Source organism: Gymnodraco acuticeps, unplaced genomic scaffold, assembly GCF_902827175.1.
Source record: "Gymnodraco acuticeps unplaced genomic scaffold, fGymAcu1.1, whole genome shotgun sequence".
NCBI lineage: Eukaryota > Metazoa > Chordata > Actinopteri > Perciformes > Bathydraconidae > Gymnodraco > Gymnodraco acuticeps.
The window spans coordinates 42376-65983 of NW_022990119.1; the positions used below are offsets into that span (position 1 = coordinate 42376).

Consider the following 23608-nt stretch of genomic DNA (forward strand, 5'->3'; position numbering starts at 1 on the left):
GTCATTGAGTGTAAGTGAGAAGGTTATATATATAGGATTACTTAAAACAGTCCAAAATAATACATGTCTACTTCAATACAGTTCAAGATAATACCTGTTTACTTTAATACAGTTTAAAACAATATCTGTTGACTTTATAAGTGAGAGCGCAGGCCAGTCTACATGAATGCAGGGCAAGGCACGATTCTGTCCAAAGGTTCCATGATGGAGTCGATAATGTTTTAAAATATCACTTTGAGTGGTGACACTAGTGCTGCATAGTTTACATCTCCATCCCATCTGTGATTTAAAAAAATAGAAATGGGTACGTTTACCTGATGCTCATACATCATATTAGTATGTAAACATAACACGTCTTGAATTAACCTCTGAAACAACAACTTTAGTCTGACACACTCAAGGGCTTACCTAATATGGACCTGAAGTCACTAGCAGGAGGCAAAATGTCTTCAAGAGGAGGTGGGACTGTTTTCTGGGGAGGAAAATAAAAGAACAAAAATAGTTACATGATGAAAATGTAACAATCATTTCAGTAGAATTCATTAAAACATATTTAATTCAATTAATGGAATCAAACATAATTAAAATATAAGTATCATTTAAAACGGTACTGTATTTATATACATTTATAAGGATGGCATTTATTAAGGATGGTATAGGCTCTGTGCACAAGATGGCGTCGATCAACTTCCGGCGGCTGGGTGTGCGGCCGAGTACTTCCGGTTTGAGTACAGAGTTTTGACAGCTTGACAGTTTGACAGTTTGTTATGACACACCGAGAGCAAGAATGAGCGGATTTCGGGGTAAAGAAAAGCGATTGGCCTTCCAGCGTGTAAGAAAGTCGGCACTACATTGCTGTGTGCCCCTTTGGACAAATTCGTCCCGTTATCAGAATCAGAATCAGAATACCTTTATTAGTCCCACAGAGGGGACATTTGCAGCGTTACAGCAGGAAAGAGCCATAGACAGCTTAGTGTTGCATATCTTACATGCGTTAAAAAAGTACCAAGTTATAATATAATAAACAATATGCTAAAAAAAGATAAAAAGTTACATAATTTTCAAAAATACAGATAAAAAAACAAATCAAATACAAATACAAAAGCATTGTACTGTGGTGCCACGTGATAGGACATCATTCACCGTGTGTTTGGTGTGTGTTGCAACCCGGACCCGTTAGTGAGGGCACCGGGGTTGTTGTTCATTCTGGCTAGCATGACATGCAGTACTAGCAAGTGTACTCATCTCTTGTGATCCAATGTATAATAAAGTGTGGAGTTCCATACTTAACACACCGCCTCCGACTCCCATTCTTCGTTTCTACACTGACGTTTTCGTGAAAGTTTCGGAAGACTCAATGAACATGGCTAATTGCGATGTTTTTGTAAAGCTGCCGGAGTTTTGGGAGCATGGCGCTGCGGCGTGGTTTGCACACGTGGAGGCACACTTTGCCTGCCGACAAGTCCGTGATGGGGATTTGAAATACTACCATATAGTAGCAGCGCTGGGAAGCTCTACGTCATCCAGGTTGGTGGGATTTATCGCTGACTCCCCACACCATGGCAAATATGAGGCGATTAAAGCCCTTCTCCTTAAGACATTTAGCTTATCTGCTAAGGAGAGGGCCCGCCAGATTCTTGAAATTCAAGGCCTAGAGGATAGCAAGCCATCTCAGCTAATGGAGAAAATGCTAAATCTGCTAGGGGGGGGGAAGATCCCCCGATTTTATTCATGGAGACATTCCTACGCATCTTGCCTTCCAGTGTCCAGACCGCGCTAGCCAACACGTCCATTACAGAGCCCCCGTGCATTGGCTGAAGAGGCCGACCTTTTCTTCTTGGCTACCCAGCAGCCCGGTGCAGAGGCGCTAGCTGTGACACTCAGCGCCCCCGCAACAGTTAAGAAGGCTTGGGGGAGACTGGACACGACAGCAGCAAGCTGGCGTGGAGACACAGGAGAGTGTCTTTACCATGCGTGGTTCGGGACCGGCGCAAAGAAGTGTGTCGCTCCCTGCAGCTACAAGCCTCCGGGAAACCGGTGCTCAGTAGAGGGCCTCAGCGTTGGCGGCACGAGCAGGCTTCTCTTCGTCAGCGACAGAGTCTCGGGAAGCTTGTTTTTGTGTGACACGGGAGCTCAACGGATTGTAGTTCCTGCGTCGAGGGAAGACGTTGCTCGTGGGGGACATGGACCGCGGTTGACGACGGCTAATGGCGGCCCCATTCGCACATACGGCGTGAGGCCTATGTGTTTGTGTATTGGAGGACAGCGGTTCAACTGGGATTTTGTGACAGCAGACATTTATTTTCCCCTCCTCGGGGCTGATTTTTTATGTGCTCACGGACTCCTTGTGGACGTTAAAAATAAACGCTTGGTTGATGCCTTGACGTTTTTCTCCCTCGTGTGTACACTTGGCAAGGCAGCGTAGGATGGGCTGTCGGGCTCGCTGTCGGGAGCGGACATTTTTTTCAGGCTGTTGGCTGACTTTCGAGACCTGATGCTGCCCACCTTCTCCGCGCTCACCACCAAGCATGGGGTGGAGCACCACGTCAACACCGAAGGTCCCCCAGTCTACGCCAGGGCCTGGCGGTTGAACCCTTCTAAGCTTTCAGTAGCGAGGGCGGAGTTTTCAACCATGGAACGCCTGGACATGGAACGCCTGGGCATCGTCCGCCGTTCTGACAGTCCTTGGGCCTCTCCTCTACACGCCGTTCCCAAGCCGAACGGTGGTTGGCGCCCTTGTGGGGATTACCGCCGCCTCAACGACGCCACGACACCCGACCGCTACCCGGTGCTGCACATTCAAGACTTCTCGGCACATCAGGCCGGTACGTCGGTGTTTTCGAAAGTGGACCTGGTGCGTGGTTAGCACCAGGTGCCCATGCATCCCCTGGACGTCCCTAAGACAGCAGTGATAACGCCGTTTGGACTTTTTGAGTTCCTGCGGATGCCTTTTGGGCTCAAGAACGCCGCCCAAACGTTCCAGCGCCTGATGGATTCGATGGTGCGGGACCTGCCATTCGTGTTCGTCTACCTGGACGACATACTCGTCGCCAGCGCTTCGGTGGAAGAGCACCTGTCGCAACTCCGAGCCCTTTTCGTGAGGCTCAGCCAACACGGGTTGATCATCAATCTTGCAAAGTGCCAGTTCGGGGTGTTTGACATTGACATCCTCGGACACCACGTCACCAAAGGCGGTGCAGCACTCCTGCCGGCGAAGGTGGAGGCTGTTGCGGCTTTTCCTCGCCCACTCACAGCCCGGTCGCTCCGTGAGTTTCTGGGGATGGTGACTTTCTACCACCGTTTCAATCGCCCGGGCCCGCTCACATTATGCGGCCGCTGTATGAGGCTTTGAAAGGTACGACCCCCGTCCAGGCGATCGGACGGCGGAAGCTGCGTCTGCTTTCACGGAGGTCAAGAACACGTTGGCTCAGGCGGCCCTGTTGGCACATCCATCATCCACGGCTCCCATCTCCATTACCACAGACGCATCGGACTACGCTGTTGATGCGGTTCACGAGCAGTGGGTGGAGGGCACTTGGCAGCCACTCGCCTTTTTCAGCCGTCAGCTGACGCCCAGAGAACTTTATTTGGCCGTGCGGCCCTTCCGTTTTTTGCTGGAAGGCCTTGAATTTACGGCGTTTGTCGATCACAAGCCGCTCACGTTCGCCATGTCTAAAGTGGCAGAGCCTTGGTCGGCACGTCAGCAGCGGCAGCTTTCCTACATCTCGGAGTTCACCACAGATATTAAGCACATGGCTGGCAAGTCGAACCTCGAATTTTTCCGATCATTTCCCTAGGAGACCTAGAGTATGCGAAAATGCGCTTAAAACGGACATTTTTCAAGATGGCCGACTTCATGGGGGGCGGGGATAATGGAAGCCATTTTGAAATATGTCCGCAATTCCATGAGGAATGTCTGTGCCAAGTTTCGGGTAGTTTGGATAAACTATATGTGACTACCGAACAATAGGGAGCGCTACTGAGCCGTATTTGCTAAAACGTACGATTTTTTTGTACAGTCTGGAAAAGGTTGTGGGCGGGGACGTTTTTTAACCCTTCGATTTCGAGAAAAAACTGAATAGAACACGCCCATATTTTTCATTGGTTGCGACCCTTTAAATCTCAGTTTATACTCACCCTTCCAGTATGTCTATGACAACATATATTTATTTCGTCCATCGGTTCTTGAGATATAAATTAGTTGTGTTTTTGGCGCCCCCTATTGTCCAAAATGAACATGTTTTGTTGTGGCTATTCCCCAAGACAGACTGAACCTATCCACCGAAATCTGTGATATTTCGATACATTGCGGATGAATAGCTTGGTTTCAGTCACGTGACTTCTACGACGCGCAAAATTCAAGTGGAGGTCAGGAAGTGAAAACGCAATCATTCATCAACGCAGGAATCATGGAGGACACCGACTATGTCAAACAATTAAATGAACCTGCACGCCGCAGATATCGTGAAAAAATCACAGCACACATCGGATATGATCTGTATCAGCTGAAAAAGAGCGACTTTTCTCGTGATTTATCCGATTTGCCCGCTGTCGAGGCGATGGATATCACCAGCTACCTCGTCCTTCATACCTCCTACTACACGGCTAGCCAAATGAAAGCGTATAAAAGCCTGGAAGCTTTCAACTACTTCGTGTGTGGATGGGTGAATGACCTCAGCACCAAAGAGGCATTCAACAAATGTCGCCTTGTTTTTGCCCGGGTGAGTGTTAACTACCTATACCTTCTTACCTCTAAGTAGCATTATTAGGAGACATCTAGCTAGCTAACTTTAGCTACATGGACTCATGTAAGGCAGGGTTACGGCTGTCGCCTTGCCTTCAGCATTAACTGGCCTGTGAGTGTTCTGTGTGTGTATATATATATGTGTATGTGTGTTATGATTACATGTAGGTACTATGGTTACCACGTCGGCGACGTTGTTTCGTTCCTACCATAGGTCCTACCACCGGAAGAGGTCCCGACGCCTCTTGATGACGCTACTTAAGCTGCGACGTTGTTGACATTCGGGGCACTGGATCTGTGCTAGGACGCCATGCCTCAGAATGTTTGTGTGTTATTGGTGCTTATGTGTGTGTCCTTATGATATTGTTAACAGAGGTTAACTCGGGTGCTTATGATGTGTGTTTCCTTACGATATTGTTAACAGAGGTTAACTCGGGTGCTTGTGGTGTGTGTGTACTTAGGATATTGATGTGAGTGTATGTGTTTAGCTTAGGATATATTGTGTTTTGGTGACAGCGTTGTACTTGTGCGAAACGTCTCACCAGTTCTGTCTTAAGTGACTGATATTCTGAGGCCTTCGTTTTTGTGTACTGTTGTGTATAGACAGCTCAGAGCCTTTGAACAGCCTGCACGTTGTTTATATCACTCTATGTTGAGGTTAATATTAAAAACAACCTCTTTACCAAGACCATCTGGTTATGTGTTGCTTCCCTTTTACCCCGAAACGAGCTGGGGACGTAACGGAACTAGACTAGCTAGCTATGGCTTGATGTTGTTAAATGTATGTTACTAACTAGCAAGTTGTTAACTGGAGCTTCAATTTTGTAGGTCAACCATTCCCAGAGGTCTGGAGAAACACCATTAAAAACGTGGATTGTAGCTAAAGAAGATGGAGAGGTTGTTACAGCACACTGTAACTGTATGGCTGGGTAAGTCATAAAATAAATATCCCAACCCAAAGCATATTTGACACAACACTTAAGCTCAGACACAATAATGCCTGCTATAATATTCATGTTATACATTACATTACATTACATTGCATTTAGCTGACGCTTTTATCCAAAGCGACTTACAATAAGTGCGTTCGACCAACAAAATACAAACTTGAAGAAAACAGAATCATATAAGTACATCAGGCTTCATAGAGAAAAAACATTTCAAGTGCTACTCAATTTGGCTTTAGATAAGCCAGCCCTTTATTAGTATATAAGTGCTTTGTTAATAGTTATATCGCTCGAAGTGGAGTCGAAAGAGATGAGTTTTCAGTCTGCGCCGGAAGGTGTGTAAGCTATCTGCCGTCCTGATGTCAATGGGGAGCTCATTCCACCATTTTGGAGCCAGGATAGCAAACCCACGTGTTTTTGGTGATGGGAACTTGGGTCCCCTTCGCAGCGAGGGTGCAGCGAGCCGTTTGGTTGATGCAGAGCGGAGTGCACGTGCTGGGGTGTACGGTTTAACCATGTCCTGGATGTAGGAAGGGCTAGATCCATTCGCAGCATGGTACGCAAGTACCATTGTCTTGAAGTAGATTCTAGCAGTTACCGGAAGCCAGTGAAGGGAGCGGAGGAGCGGCGTGGTGTGGGAGAATTTAGGAAGGTTGAAGACCAGGCGAGCAGCTGCATTCTGGATGAGCTGCAGAGGTCGGATGGCACATGCAGGTAGACCAGCCAGGAGGGAGTTGCAGTAGTCTAGGCGTGAGATGACGAGAGCCTGGACCAGAACCTGCGTCGCTTTCTGGGTCAGCTGGGGACGCATCCTCCTGATGTTGTAAAGCGTGTATCTGCAGCAGCGGGTTTTAGCAGCAATGTTTGCAGTGAAGGACAGGTTGTTATCTAGGGTCACACCCAGATTCCTTGCAGTCTGAGTCAGGGAAATAACAGAGGTGCCAATGTTGATTGTTCAGTCAAGAGTGGGACAATCTTTTCCCGGAAGGAAAAGCAGTTCAGTCTTGTCAAGGTTGAGCTAGAGGTGATGATCAGACATCCACATGAGAGATGTCAGCTAGACAAGCAGAGATGCGTGCGACGACCTGGGTCTCTGAGCGGGGAAAGGACTGAATTAATTGGGTGTCGTCAGCGTAGCAGTGGTATGAAAAACCATGCGGGCTAATGACTGATCCGAGCGAGTTTGTGTACAAGGAGAAGAGGATGGGACCAAGAACAGAGCCCTGAGGGACCCCTGTAGTTAATTGACAAGGGTCGGACTCGGACCCTCTCCAAGTAACCCTGTAGGTGCGGTCTTTGAGGTATGAGGTGAGGAGGGAAAGTGCAGAGCCTGAAACTCCAAGTTCTTGGAGAGTGCGAAGGAGGATCTGATGATTCACCGTGTCAAATGCAGCAGACAGGTCCAAAAGGATGATGACAGAGGAGAGGGAGGCTGCTTTAGCAGTGTGCAGTTCCTCAGTGACAGCAAGGAGGGCAGTTTCTGTGGAGTGACCTGCCTTAAAACCAGACTGGTGCGGATCCAGAAGGTTGTTCTGATGGAGATAACAGGAGAGTTGTTTAAAGACAGCGCGTTCAAGTGTTTTAGACAGGAACGGGAGGAGAGAGACAGGCCTGTAGTTTATAACATCAGACGGGTTGAGAGTGGGTTTCTTTAGGAGAGGGTTTACTCTTGTCTCCTGAGATTGTTTGGAAAGTGACCAGAAGTTAGAGAAGTGTTGATGAAATGGGTGAGAAACGGTAGAATATCAGGAGCGATAGTCTGAAGGAGGTTTGAAGGGATAGGGTCCAGAGGACAGGTGGTAGGGGCGGGCAGAGGTAATGAGGGTAAGAACCTCACTTGGAGAGAGAGGGGAAAAGGAGGTAAGTGTGTTGGTGAAAGGAGGGTCTGGTGACCCAGCGGTGAGTAGAGGTGAGTCAGAAAAAGAAGAGCGAATATCATCAACCTTTTTTTCAAAGTGGTTAACAAAGTCGCTTGACAGAAAGGAGTAGGGGGAAGGGGCTTTGGGGGGGTCCAAGAGGGTGGAGAAGATGGAAAATAGTTTTTTGGGATTGGAATAGGAAGATTGGATCTTATCTTGAAAGAAAGTGCTTTTTGCCTGAGAGATCGAAGCAGAGAAAGAGGAGAGGAGAGCCTGATAGGTTAGGAGGTCGTCACGGTGTTCGGATTTCCACCATTTCCGCTCTGCTGCCCGAAGGACGGTTCTATTGGCACGCAGTGCATCATTTAGCCAGGGAGCAGGAGGGGACTGACGAGCCTGCCGAGATGTGAGAGGACAGAGAGAGTCCAGAGAGGATGAGAGAGTAGAGAGGAGAGTTTCTGCAGCAGAGTTTGGAGGTAGTAGTTGGAACGAGTCCGAGGAAGGGAGGGCTGAGAGCACCGATGAGGCAAAGGTAGAGGGGGAGAGGGAACGAAGGTTACGGCGGACAGGTGCAGGATGAGAAGAGATTAGTTTGTTATACCATTACTAACTTTTATGATCAATCTAGTTATTCTAGTATGTCTCTGTCTATACAGTTTGTCAGAATCCTGCTCACATGTTGGAGCAGTTCTGTTTGCAATCGAAGCAGGTGGGAAGATGAGAGAGACTGCATCCTGCACCACTGAGAAGTGCAAGTGGCTAATGCCATCACATGTCAAAAAGGTATTCAGACCCCAGTGGTCAGTCAGCTGTTCATGCCGTCCTTGCCTGTCTCATTGTTACACTGCACCTACAGTGTCTGTCTCTCACATGTGCAGATTCCTGCTGCTCCAGTTGCGATGATAGACTTTTCATCCGCAAAATCCAAAAAGCAAAAACTGGATGATGCCATTGCTGGAAGGACAGGTGAGAAGCACACATTTCAGCGTCCCACAGTCCAGGGTTCAAAATTGGAGCGAGGATCAGAGAGGTATATGCAGTTTTTCAAGACTTTGAGCAGAAATTCCCCAAGAAGTGCTGCACTGATGTCCAGGGAACCATATTACAGAGAATTTGTCCCTAAATCTGTGAGCAAGCTACCTAAACCACTACCTCAGTATAGGACACCAGAGATGCTACAGCTATCCCCAACAGAGTTGCAGAATGCATGCCAGGACTTCAGACAGGAAGAGCTGACACAGCCACAGGTCCAGGCAGTAGAGGAGGAGACCAGAAACCAGAGCTTATCACCAATATGGTTTAGCCAAAGAGCAGGAAGGATCACAGCCTCAAGACTGAAGCAGGTTCTACAGACTAGTCTTGCACAGCCATCAAAGTCCTTGATCAAGTCCATATGCTACCCAGAGGCACACAAGTTCTCTACAGCTGCAACAAGGTATTTATTAGGGATTAGGGAGCCAATCAGAATGGAGTATTCACCCAGACCATGGTATAATTAAGCAATAGCTCACGACAGGCATATGGTCATTATATCACAGCTAAGGGGCGTGGTTCGGCCCTGACGCGAAGCGTCTGGACCGCTGCGTAAAAAGGAGGGTTTCTGCCCCGTTACTTCTCCGCTGCTTCCTTGTTCCAGTTTGAAAAGCAACTGTATACAGTTTTTCTCAGACGCGGAGGGATACCGACTTGTTGTGAAAAGTAACTTACAATTCTACCCGTGGTATACGCTGATTATATCACGGCTAAGAACCAATCAGATTGCTTGATTTGACTTGTCCGTTTTATAATGTTCTATTTCTGTTCCTTGTTGTATACATTACAGGTATGGATGCAAATACGAGGCAACTGCCCAAAATCAGTATGAAGGAGTACAAAGTCTGCACCACCAGGGTTTCAGCTGTAAAGACAGCGGGCTTTGGCTGAACCCTCAATGGCCATACATGGGAGCGTCGCCAGACGGACGGTCACGTGCACCTGCCATGGAACTGGTATCTGTGAGATAAAGGTAAGTTATTTGTTCAGTATTGTGCTACAGTAAAGCGGGTAAGTATAGGATTGTGACGTGATCCTGAGTCTGGGGATCCTCTCCCAATACATTTTGAGCTGCAGACACTTATTTACAGTACAATATATTACTTTTCTTTTCATTGAACTTTTAGTGCCCACACAGCAAACAAGAGGAGGCCAATCTTCGCCTGTGTGCTGGAGAACAGGGCTTCTGTCTCGTCAACGATGGGGGCACTGTGAAGCTGGACAGGAGACATGCCTACTACCATCAAGTACAGGCTCAGCTCCACGTCGTTGACGTTGACTACTGCGACTTTGTTGTCTGGACTAAAAATGACCTCTTTGTAGAGAGAATTGTGCGTGATGTGGACCTGTGGGACAACATCATTCCCAGAGTTGAGCGTTTCTTCAGACTATGTGTTCTCCCTGAAGTGTTGGGACAGCAACTTACAAGGGGAAAGGTAAAAGTCATAAAGAGTTGGTGTGCTCATTTCTTTCCACAAGAACATGATAGTGCATAACTATCAGGTGACTAAAAGCCTCCTCTCCCTGTCTGCTGTTCCATTTTTCAGTTTCAGTTGCAAGATGATCAGGAGGGAGAGAAGGCGTGATTACCAGCACCTGTGGTCTGTCCTGGTCCCGGAAGTGCTGGTTCTCTCCTTGTTGCATTATTATTTGCACAGTGGCAGCTCTTTAACCTGCATTACAGCACCTTCATATTCACTGACCACACTCACTAGAGGAAGTAGGGCTGTGTGATATATTGCTATTGTAAAAAAGATGTTTACTGAAAAGATTAAACGATACTAAGAAGACTGAATAATACATAGTTTCTTATTTACATTTACAATAACCCTCAATGGCCATACATGGGAGCGTCACCAGACCAATTGTCATCTCTAGAATATTGTTGAATGAATTAAGCCTGAATGTAGATGAAAGTTGTATATTGAGTAGGGCTACACAATTTACAACACACACAAATATGTTTACTGAAAAGACTTGAACACAAGATGTTTGAACACAAAAATATGTTTACTGAAAAGATTAAATGATACTGAATAATACATGGTTTCTTATTTACAAGACTACAGCTCCATGACTTTACTCCAATGGGTCGACAGACACTGACAGATTAGACAAGGCACAGCAAATAACCCCAATCTTGTCAATTAATGCTAGTGCCTCACCTGGTTTTGTTAGCATGTGCTCTATGGGCACAGCCCTGCTTTGCAGAATCTGATATTTTCTTCTGACTAATCCTATGACTCTTTCAACATGAATACGCACATTAGCTATATTTCTTGTCTCTTCCACCTCATATGCTGACAGCTGACTTTTCCCCCTGGTGAATGCAGGCATCTTCAGTGAAGCACAGTAAAATCCCACACTATCGGCAATATCGAACCCACGGTCTGCTAGGACAATATCTCCAGGTAACAGGTTTTTTAGGAGCCCACTCTGTATTGTGATCTGTTTATCACTAACTCTTCCTCCCCAGGCACAAGATATGTAAGTGACATAGCCTTGGGGAGCAACACCAATCAGAGATTTAACAGTATGGTGATGCTTGTAGTTGGACCATGTTTGTGCTCTAGCTAGTAAATTAGAGGGCCTCTCAATAAAAACTTCAAAACAGTCAACAATCACAGCAACTCTACATCCAAATGCCTGTCTGAATCCCATTGGCATTGTAGCTTGAAGTACATGTCGCTCTGGCCACTCAATTATAAATTCTGTACTCTCGTGAAGTATGTCAATTAACTTATGCCAAATTCTAGAAGCAGTGGAGAGAGAGATGTTGAACCTGAAAGCCAAATCTTTCAGAGGGAGATTTAGTCTCAGCCTCAGCAAAACTAAAATGAACTGTTCAAATTTGGAGAGCACAGACATAGGGCCACAGGTGATGTAAGGCTCGCACAGTTGAAAAACCTGAAGTAAAACTAAGAAGTTGGGGAGCCCGGTGTAAAACTTTGTTTTCTCTTCGTTGTTCTCAAAGGACTCCTGGTTGAACTTTGTGTCCAGTGCCTTTGTCCGAAGATCTCCCAGCTCTGTTGTGTTCTGTCTCAGAACATCCTCCATCCTCTCGATGTCCTCCATCGTTAAATCAGTCTGGCATCCTGCATCTGCATACAATATAGCAGTAGCAAGCATAATTAGTTATTTAAAATAGTCAAATATGAATGTGAATTGTTGTGAAGTTGTCTTTTTGACAACCTTTTTACAGACATGCCAGTTCTCTGTTCCAATAATTGCAGATTCTCAAGTTAGTACTCTATTTTCTAAAGCTAAACCTAATTCAAAGTTTGCATTGATTTTCTGACAATCACATTTGTAATATTTAATAATAATGCTGGTGGTTAATTTACCTTGTTGGTCATTTAATATCCCACTGGTGTCCTCTGGTTGTGGGCCGTCAGACGGGGGCTGCGTCGGTTCTGGGCTCTCGGTTGTCTGCAGGAGATCCAACAAAGCCTCTGCACATTCTGATTGTCTTTGTTGGTCTTCCTTGAGCTCCATCCTCTGCTCTCGTTGAAGAGATGCCTCTGATCTGGGCTTACTTGTTGTGTGGTAACCGAGGCTAACAGTGGGAGCTCAGTCTACCGACTCAACGTCACCCAAAGCGCTAGGGCACCCTAAAAAGTCCCAACAAAGTCCATATTAGACTACAGGTAACTTAAACATGATCAGTATTACTAAGTAAATACGCATTTAACCACAACCCAATAATACATAAACAAAGCCACAAAAACCAAGTTAGCTAATACCTCTGATGAAGTGGTCGCTGCAGACCCGTGCATTAGACGACTCTGCTCCTCCCGACCGCAGATGTAGGTTTGAAAGCCATTTTTTTCCGGCGTTCTTCGGTTAGCTTCTTAAATTGCTCAGCTTTATGGACGACAACCTTCGGCACTCGGTAAAACCTCTTGTTTTTCTCTCGGACGGATCGATTGGAACAACCGTAAACTACACAACACACCGGCATTTTCACAATGGTAACAGCAGCTAGATCCTCTGTAGAAAATTACTTCCTGACCTCCAATGGAATTTCGCGCCAAAGGAACGCATCAAGTGAAACCAAGCTATTAGGAGCATTTATGTGTAAGCCACACCTTTTTGCTAATACGTTGCGACGTATGTCGGCCACATTTTTCCACACCTCGTGCTCATTTATACGGTAATGTGTCTGACCCTCCACTGATGCTGTGCACTAAGTTTGGTGTGGGAAATACAAAAATTGGAATTTAAGTTAATATTTCACTGTTTTTCACATTATGCTAATTAAAAAAATCAAAGTAGGCGGAGCTTCGGGATATGAGAGGATAATATGTAGAACTGCTCCACCCGGAGAAGTGTGCAAAATGTCAGGTCCGTCAGACTTACGCTGCGACTATGTACATTTTTCGAAAAACTGAATTTTCACAGGTGGCGCTAGAGAGCAAGTTGGACATTTTTCACCCATCGAATCCAGAATGTTAACATTTTCACCCGTCCTGCTGGCGTTGCCAAATATCGCTACATGAATAGTGTCGTAACCCTCTCAAAAACAGGTCCAAAGTGCAGAACCGGTAAAATAAGAATAATAATACTGACGATTTCAATAGGTCTTTGCACTTCGTGCTCAGGCCCTAATCAATCGACAGTAAGGAGAATACTTACTTCCTGGTGTAAAATCCTCCGTTATCCAATGGGAATGGATTGGCTTTAACTGCCGCCGACTGAGCGTCAAATACCGCCGCCGATGGGAATACATTGCAATCAGTTGAAAGCTCTTTGCGTCCGTTTATGAAGCTGAAGGAAACTCGGCGCGTCACAACTACACGCCACGGGACCCTGACCAAGCGTCGCTATTGGACTATCAGGGAGTGAGACTGTGTTGATTGTGGGTAAGAAGCATGCGTGACGTCACGTTGCCGTCAAGCACGAAGTAACGTTGCCGTGGTAACAACGGAATCTTCTTCTGGTTTATTGTTCTTATAATAAAAAAGATTATTATTACTATTAAACAAAAAGGATTTGAAATACAGTCAGTAGCCATCGTCATTCCGATGTGGGGGAGTGGTTTTCACCATCATTATCAACATTATATATTTTTTAAATGACTAATATTAGTCTACAATAAAGGGAACATGATCAAATAGGAATATAATTATCTTTTAACTAAAAGGAACAATCTATTTGACACAGCTGAAGCTCTGGCCTTCCTTAAAAACTAACTAATTTAATAAAAATCACAGTTGTATTACACACAATGCACTGTTTTTTGAGAACAAAAAATCGTAACTAATGCACCATAATACATTCTGACGAAAAATACCAATTATTATGAATACAAATAAAATAAAAGAAGCCTCCCGTGAGTTACTACAAGCTATAAAGTAGATTTAAAAAAGGTTTTATAGAATAAAAGCTCACTGCAGGACGTTGTAGAAATGCGTGTGTGCACCACGACAAAGGAGCCTCATTCACTTTACATTGGGGTTGTTTGCGTGGTGCAGACACGTAAATGTAGCAAAGTTCAGTGTACCCAAACATCATATTACCATTAACACCACAACATGCACCTGTCCTTGATCAGAAATGCCTGTTATTTAAAAGTAAAATCCATGTATTAATGCAACGAAGAAGCATTAGAGAATTGTGGAAATTGTATCCATCACGTAGCTAAGCCAGGAAATGATCTGTGGAGATAACCTCTTCAGAAAGAGCTGTCCAACACACAGTATACAGTCACCTAGAAGGCATACTATGCTGCTGTAGCCTTTAGTCTGAAAAGTACAACCATTGGATATCAGATGGTGGTTAAATCCCATGAAGACAAGCAGATGTCTCAGGGTTTTGAGTTGTCCTTTTCAACTTATCATTCTTATTTGATTTGCTTGAATGTGTTCTGTCATAACTCGGCCCTAGATTTTCTGCCTGGATTTTTTTGTATCTGTTGTTATTTTGTAAGTAAACACTGTTTTTTGTAACCTGACTTTGTTGAGTCGTGCTTTTGTTTTCTGACTAAATGTTTGTTGAGCCTAAAATTCCTTTATGATGGCTCGCCACTCGCGCTTGATCATTCCATGACATTTTCTTTGACTTGAGCATCACTCAGAGAATTACATCAGATATCCGTACCTCCTGAAAATGATCCTTGACTCCCTCATTACACACAGTGATTATGTTGTGTGTGATAATAACAGCTAGTAAACCATCAGTACTACCAGCAGGTAGTGCACATAAACACCTACTGTGTGCTAACATGTTACTCTTCAGCCCACATCTCTCTGGTAAGGCAGAAAGAGAGGCATTGCTGTTCACAATACAACTACAAAATAGCCTTTCTCAGTTTTCGTTTCGTGCCTCCTCGTCTCCTTGCTCCTCAATCCTCTGGCTTGCGACCCTCTTATGGCACCAGCTCCATCATGCTGGAAAAGGCATTGTTCGTCATCAAACTGAGTTCTTAGGCACAATTGAGAGTGAGCCCACTCCCTTGGCTGAGAAGCAACCACACACATGAATGGTCTCAGGAAGCTTTACTGTTGGCATGACACAGGACTGATGGTAGCGCTCACCTTTTCTTCTCCAGACAGGCTTTTTCTAGAAGCCCCAAATAATCAAGGGTATTCAACAAGAGAAAATGATTTTACCCCAGTCCTCAGCTGTCCAATCCCTGTACCTTTTTACAGAATTTCCGTCAGTCCCTGAGGTTTTTCCTGGAGAGAAAATGGCTTCTTTGCTGCTCTTTTCGACACAAGGCCAACCTCCAAAGATGCACTCACATCTGCCTGCTGACATTCCCGAGAAGGCTCTGCACTGGTGGTGCTCAGATCCCACAGTTGAATCTACTTTAGGAGACGGTCCTGGTGCTTGCTGGACCTTCTTAGGGCCCTGAACCCTTCTTCACAACAACTGAACCTCTCTCCCTCAGGTTCTTGATGAGATGGTTGATTTAGGTGCAATGTTACCAGCAATATGAAGCCCTTTTTGTGCAAAGCAATGATGACTGCACATGTTTCCTCGCAGGTTAACAGGAAGAACAATGATTCGAACACCACCCTCCTGTTAAAGCTTCCAGTCTGTTCTTCTTACTCTATCAGCAGACACAGTGATCTCCAGCCTGGTCCTCATCAAAACTCTCACCTGTGTTAACCAGAGAATCACTGACATGACAAATGTGCTTTTGGGAATTAAGTTCATTTTCATAGCAAAGACGGACTTTGCAATGAAAAGCAATTAATCTGATTAGTCTTCATAATTAACATTCTGCAGTATATTTTGCCATCTTATAAACTAAGGCAGCAGACTTTGTGAACATTTATATTTGTGTCATTCTCAAAACTTTTGGCCACGGCTGTAGCCTCATTGTTCACTTGTCAAGTTACAGTCACTTACAGTATGGACATTATATTTAAATCTAAACTTGCTCTTATCATCGCAGTTACATGTCCCTGTTGTCCTGGACAACTCTTTGTCCCTCATGTGGTTTGTTTGCACAATCTAAACGCTCCGTCTTGAAGGACAGTGCAATTCCTAAAATTCATCTAGAGGATAGAGGGGAAAGGGGGCTTTTCGGAGCGAGGAAATATCTGTGTTTCCTTTGCGGAAGTATTTTCCACATAAAAGAGGCTTGACACACAGCTGGAATAACCTCAAGCCAGGACTCCACAGATGTAACTGTTCCTTTTCTAATCATAAATTGTGGTCGTTTAAGATAATCAACTTTGTGAACAAGCTTTCTGCCCTTTATTGTTTGAGCTCATAAGGAGCTGTTCTTATCGCTGACTGCTGTAAATATAATATATATCACTCATATACATAATATTTGAAGGTTGACGATGTTACTGAGCATATTCCCACTGCCTGTTGTCTGTTGCCGAGGAAACCGTGAACCCAATGGATGCAGAGTGGAGGTTTGTTGAGGTGGTGAACTTTTTTGATTATCTGGTGTCATGGAAATGTGTTAACAATGTAACTGAAGTCAAGAAAAAGGATGGAAGAGATGTTGAAGAGCGATGAAACAGCGTCCGCTTTGCCTCGTTTGGCCCAGGGGCAAACCAATGGGGTCCAGTTGTGGTATGACAGCAGGCAGGAAGGTGTTCAAGGTTTCTGATCATTGTATTTATACATTTTCTTTGGTAATAGCTTGATAAAAAGTATTAAACATATCATTGACTTCAGACGAATGAATCCAAACATGTCAGCTGATAAACATAGTTTGGGGGTTTAGATTGCTTTAAACATGTGATCTGAATAAACAATTGATGTTCTTGCAAACTGTATCGGGTCTGGCGTATATGATTATCTAAGCTGTGGCCGTGACAACCTGACCAACTAAAGCGGAGATAGTATTCATGACAATACACAGTCCCATTAAGAAGTTAACACAGATGTACATGTGTAATAATTCCTTACATTTATTATAGCGCTTTTCCAGATGCTCAAAGCGCTTTACAAATACACATTACACATATTTTGTATACATGCAATGGTCACTGTGGACAATACCCACAGGAGCAAGTTCAGATGAAGTGTCTTGCCCAAGGACACAACGGCCTGACGCAGTGGCGGCAGGAGCGGGTTTCGAACTGGAGTTCCCCAGCACCCCCCCTTGATCTGATGATCAGATGCACAAACCACTGCGCCACCCGTCCCAGTACATCTGTGTTAACTTCATATGGATGACCGCAGAATGATAAAGGAACAAGGTAACTTTTTTCTATATTACATGTATATATTTACTTATTCCTGAACCTTACTTGCACCAGTTTGTCGATTGCACTTTTTAATTGCACTGTTTTTTTTATTTAATTTAATTTAAGAAAAATATTGTATGTGGCATTGTTGGAGGACCCGGAGACTTAATAGTTGAATTGCCATTGCTATTGAGCATATGACTAATAAACCTTTGAATCCTTTGAATTTGCCTATTTGTAATAATGTTACTTGAAATAAAACCACATCAGATTTATTTAATAATAATAATAATAATAATAATAATAATATAAACATAAAATACATGCAGGGGAAAAATAAAAATAGACAACAAATACAAACAAATGTATGGAGGGTCACAGTATTATTTAAATGAGCAAACCAGATGTTAAATGATAGAGTAAGTAGGCTAATCTAAACAAGTCTTAAAGGTCTCCTATTATACTATTTTTAGGCAAATATTATAGGTCTCAGATATATAAAAAACATGTTTATGAAGTGTTTTGCTCAAAAATACCAAACAGATCACCCATTCTAGCCATGCCTCATACCCCTCTATTACAGCCCTGTCAGAGAAGTGCTGATTCTGGGTCCGTAGCTTTAAAAAAACAAATGATGATCCAAACCACATCGAGGATTATTTCTGAAACAGCATGGAGCTTGAATGCTTTTTCTCTTGCAGGTTTACAACAAGGTGAGTACCTTTTTATATGTCCTGCTTCTTTACACATACTCTCTCCATTACAGGTTAGCTCTGAGTGTTAGCATGCTAATGTAAACAAAGAGCATATTACAAAATGTTGGGCATTATTTCTGATACAGCGACGTTTCTGATAGGGCCGTGGGTGTAAAGCCAGCCCAAATTTTCGATATTACATCAAATGTCATTGTACCCCCGTTTTTAGAGATGTGGGAGGAAAAGAGAGAGGGTTTTATTTTTTGACACTTTGTGAGTTCTCTGACACACCGGGGACACATATTTATGTATAAAACACATCAAAAAGTGCATTTTGAATGACAGGAGACCTTTAACTCTAGATTAAAACGTTTAGAGGTGGGATTTGAATGAAGATTACACCCTTACTCCGAGTCAACACGCTGTACCTGGCGGTCTGCAAGCGTCACCAATTATTCCTATTATTCTCCTGCAGGAGCTAGAATCTAGCCCTGTTTTTCTCTGCAGTAGAAGGTAAGTGTTTGTAGATTTGCAGACATAATTAAATATTCATCAGCCGGCTGTCATTCTTATATCTTGTTTATTTTTGACTTATCTGCTAACAACACACAGCAGCCTGTGGCTCAAACTAAAATGTTACTGCTGCACACTGAACAAAACAACACTCATTGTTTGTTAAATGGCTTTTATCTGTGTCTCCTACCAAGCATACAAGTACATCACCCTTAAAAAAACAGCCAAAAGGTAAGGTACAAAGCTATGGGGCAAATCATTTGACAACAACATTTTTTAAATATGCATCATTTATTAAAAACATATTTTTAAATAGACAAAGGATTCCAAGAAAGCTTATTTGTTCTGCAGCTTAAATAGGACCATCTAGAAAATGTGTCAGCATGCTGTAGATAAATGATTCTTACTGAGAGGCCTCTGTGACTGGAACTGCCCATTGTTACACATTCAGGAAATATATGTGTATCATTATCTACAGTATGGTCCTCGATGCATTCATGTATGAATATTAGATCTCTGCCCAGAACGTCTTGTGGGACCTTATGGATAGTGTTGAGTTCAGGGATACAAATAATATATATTTGTAACTTTCTAGCAAAGTAAAAACAGTGTTATGGGAGATGTTATCATAACCATGGAATGTTACTATGCATTTCTGCTTTTGATGCTTCTGGCTCCCTTTATGTTTGCCATTTGGATAAACTTAAATATGGCATGATGTGGGCCCATTGGTCATTTCTGTATTGTCTGAAAGGTATAGCTACTGAAACTAGCATGCTAACAGACTAGCCCCGGTCTAGCCTGTCTTCTATTGCCACTTTATCTTCGAGGGGTAGTGACTCACTAAAGCTTCAGTCTGACCTCAGTACAACACGAGTGGATGAGGAAGTAGAGCGGCCCCTATGGATTTTTGAAGTTACAGGGTCTGTGTAGGTTTGTTCATTGGATATGATTCAAAGTGGCAGAACCAAGAACATTGGACATTATTCCCCATTCCCCCTTTGCCAGGGGTTGCTCTACCCGGAGGAGAGTGTGCGTGCGGGGGCTCTGGAAGATCGATCTTAAGAATTAGATGGAACTCAGCTATTGCAAACCCCAGCACAGAGGGTCTAACCCCAGAAGACTTATTTGACTCCCCCTTGCATCAACAGACTTTCTGATGCTGAATTCCACCAACTTGTTGTGATTTCCGGTGCTTGGATGTCTGCTGCCTGAATTAAAGTTGCTGTCGTCCCTGACTGGGGGCCCTTCACTCTATAGAATCGGAGGGATTAAACCCTCTTTAATGGTCACACATGCAGAGCACACAGTGAAATGTGTTCTCTGCTTTTAACCCATCCTAGTAGTAGGAGCAGTGGGCAGCTCTTGTACAGCGCCCGTGGAGAAATGGGAGTGGGCGGGTTGGGGGTTGTTTGGTGCCTTGCTCAAGGGCACCACGGCAGGGCCAAGGAGGTGAACTGGGACCTCTCAAAGTAGCAGTCCACACTCCATATTTTAAGTCTGTACTGGGACTTGAACAAGACTAAGGCCTCGTTTACATGGAGACTAAACGGGTTGTATCCGCTACAGTTCTCTATCGTATGGACGGTTTGTCCACACGAGGCCGTAACGGAACCGCGGAAACGGAGCTCTCAAACGATAATGGCTCCCAAGGTGGGTAGATCTGCGGACGAAACTGTAAGAGTCGAGAGGACCTGATAATTTATTCCGGGAAATTACTCAGACCTACTAATTGACCTGACCGAAGTTATTGAGTCTATGTAAGTTTACTGCTTGGCTCAGATCCACCTACGTCAGCAAGATCTCACCTCTATTAACTCCTGAAGAACCAGGTTCAATTAACTGCTGTTTCAATTCAAATCTGTTTAAGCGATCCCGAAGGATTTTGATATCAGTAAATGAGGTGTGTTCCTACCTAAGTGTGAGTGTGGCAGGGTGCAATCTTACCTTTGAAGCAGGAGAGGAGAGCGCAGATGTCTTTTAAGTTGTCCCAGTCCAAAAGGTGGGATCAGTTTATTTGAAGAAAAATAGGTCCAAACTAATACAGGGTTTTTACCTTCTCTTGTTACAACATTATTATCATACTAAACATATCATGCTGGGGTTATTTTCTAATCTAAAACCTTAATTCATAGTTCACACATTAAAAGTTTTCCGACGAAATTCAAAAGGAATTTCCTCGTGGTGGCGAAGGTTCTCTAATTAGTTCTAAAATCCTTACACATTTAAGAATGGTAGGCTTAAGAATTCCAACTCATTTATTAATGATTGGTCTAAGAAGTCCATCACATTTAAAGAATGTTTTGGTCTAAGAAGTCCATCACATTTAAAGAATGTTTTGGTCTAAAAAGTCCATCACATTTAAAGAATGTTTTGGTCTAAGAAGTCCATCACATTTAAAGAATGTTTTGGTCTAAAAAGTCCATCACATTTAAAGAATGTTTTGGTCTAAAAAGTCTAAACCATTTCCTCAGCATTCAATACACAGAGATTTAAGCAAAGTGAATTAATAATGTTAAACACAGGGTTGCAAAAGTATTATTGCAAAATGTAACTAAGCATTTCAGACAAACAATCCCTAAAGGATCATTTAAAATGATGTTCTGTTCTGGTTTCTAAAAAACTAAAGAGATGAAATGACAGTCACAAGCGCATCCCTTAGACAGCACAAACTAACATCAAGCAAAAGGCTGCTGTCTATTTGTGATTGTCTTATTATTATGGGATTAGGATAAATTAAATACACTTTAACCTAAATAAAAGATGATCAAATCTGGTGGAAATATTTAAAATAGGCTTTTCTTTTAGCCCTAACTCAAAGCAGCATGAGCTGAATAAAAAGGTTGTAATTTTGTCCCAAAGTTTAATAAACAGTAAAACATAGGAACATGTCAGAAAAATAAATAAAGCTAACAGCAGCTACACGTCAGGGTAGCATTTTATAAATCCCACCGTACTGTAGGCTATACCGGTCTAAATGTTTTCACTTTGGTCTATGTAATATAGAGTATAACTTATCTATAACAGAGCCAAGATCTCTGTATGACTTTAGTAAACTTCTGAATTGAATTAAAAAATAAGTGTAAACAACAGTGCAGTACGATCAGCTATAGCTGGACATATTTATCCGTATTATTTAACGAAAATGTACGTTTTAATGCCCCTTGGGTTTGACGTGTGTGACGTTAGTTAATTTAAAGTAAGTTAAAACCCAATACTCACATTTATTAGTGATTCCTCCGCTCGCTGCTGCTTTTAAATCCACTCTGCTGGGGAGACCGGAAGCCATTTCATTTGAAAAAAACTCCCTCTTCCCTGCGCACATTGCACCCTGGGATATGGTAGGCCCGCGGAGTGTACATCAGATGTATCCTTCAATTGGGGAAAAGTAGGCTGCATTCGTGGGCCGCATTCGGAGGAGTCTCGTCTTTACTTTTAATTGGGACAGCCTTCTTCCGGCGGAAGGAAGTGACGTGGTGCGGTCTACGAATGCACCCTTCGAAGTATGCAACCCCTGAATTGAGACACAGCCAGTGTCTTTATGCTCAACAACAGGATATAAAAACCTAAGACACCTCCTCCACACCCATTTTTGTGGAAACTGGGCATGGCCTCTGATGTACAGGACTGGACAGGACCAGACATATTCTATGGCTATGACATAACCACCTTTTTGAGGCCTCAATGTATTTCTCTGTATAAATCAGAGGCGGATTTAGGATTGTAGGAGATCTGGGCCTAGCCCAGGAGTCGTTGGGTTGGGGCTGGTGCAGGGGTACAGTGCTATTTTTTATAAGTGGGGGGTGGACCAAACATCCTTTAGGGGGGTTGTCGCCTCCTCTCGGGGGGTCCGGGGGCATGCTCCCCCGGGAAGATTTGTTTTTAAATATTGAAGTTGAAAGCATCAATCTGGTGCACTTTGAGAGCAACATTAACCCTACCTTAATAACACCTTAAAGCGGACAAAAGGCACTGGAGAACACTCATTAACACCCTTTAATGAAGCAAACTAATGCCTTAACTCACTCAAATAGTCGTTTACTTATTAAGGTGAAACGACTGTGCGTAGAGTTTTAAAGGATGCGGATAGTCTCACCTTGATTCTGGCGCATTGCTTATCGTTTTATAGATCTATTCTCATCCACCATCTTTGTTGTGACATAAAGAGTGTAAGAGTCACGTTTTCTGAATCGGACACTCTGAGTGGATGCAGTCACAGCCAATCGGAGTCTGATTCAGAGGGTTGCCTGTCAGTTCTGTTGTTATGTGTACTGAAACGAGAGCCGGTATAATTCCACGCGTGAAAACAAATAAAAAATTGGAATACGTTATTTTAGTGTCTTAAAAGTAGACTGAGTTATGAAGGGTTAACGTTACATCTTAGGATAATGTTTAGTCATGTTCTGTATACATACTAACATATAAGGGTATACTTAGTGTGGTTACTCCATGTTTACTAGCTATAACATTAACGTTACATCACTCTTTTTCACTTCTTACTCAGTCAGCCAGAGTGCAGATATCACCATTAGATTCACAAACCTGAAACATCATCCATTTCTTGACTGCTGGTGATGACATTGTTGTCAGCTGCTGATACTGCTGCTGCTGCTGCAGCTTGTGGCGCCGGCTGCTTCAATGACAATAACTTTCTAATATCCATAACTGTATAGGCTATTAGCTTAAAACTCGTCAGGCACTAGGAAGGATCACTTCTTCTTCAGGGCAGGCTACGCAGTACGCAGGCTAATGTCCCGCAGCGGCTGCCTCTCTGGTGGACTCCGGTACTCCCGAGACGTTTTTAAAAAAAAAATGTTTCATTAAATTAAATTAATTTTTTTAAGTGAAACATCCGGGGCTTTTCAGAAAACATCCGGGCTTCAAGTAGCCACCCCCTAGCGCCGCCACTGGTATAAATCATTATAGGTCTTACACTCAATTAAACAAACCACTTGTGTTTTGTTTATACTATAAATATAGAAAAACCTAAAATATGAAGCATTTTCATTGTGGGTTATACAAGAATATAATTGACTATATTTGATTATAACTAACTTTTGTTTTAAGTATTCAACATACTATGAAGATCTCAACACCCTCTTTTTGAAACGTAAAGTTATCAAAACAGCAACAACTAAAATTGTAAGCATACATACATATT

The 23608-nt window shown here is 43.4% G+C and overlaps 1 protein-coding gene across 1 annotated transcript in view; it reads right to left on the reverse strand.

The window, feature by feature from the left end:
* Positions 1-228: 228 nt before the first annotated feature.
* The window catches only part of LOC117546363 (zinc finger and SCAN domain-containing protein 20-like), a 52289-nt gene continuing 28909 nt past the window's right edge, over positions 229-23608 (reverse strand). The window contains exons 4-5 of the mRNA XM_034216572.1: positions 409-472; positions 229-279 (exon numbers count right to left, since the gene is read on the reverse strand). Of these exons, the coding sequence (XP_034072463.1) occupies positions 409-472 (64 nt within the window). The 3' untranslated portion in view covers positions 229-279. The remainder of the gene's footprint in view (positions 280-408; positions 473-23608) is intronic.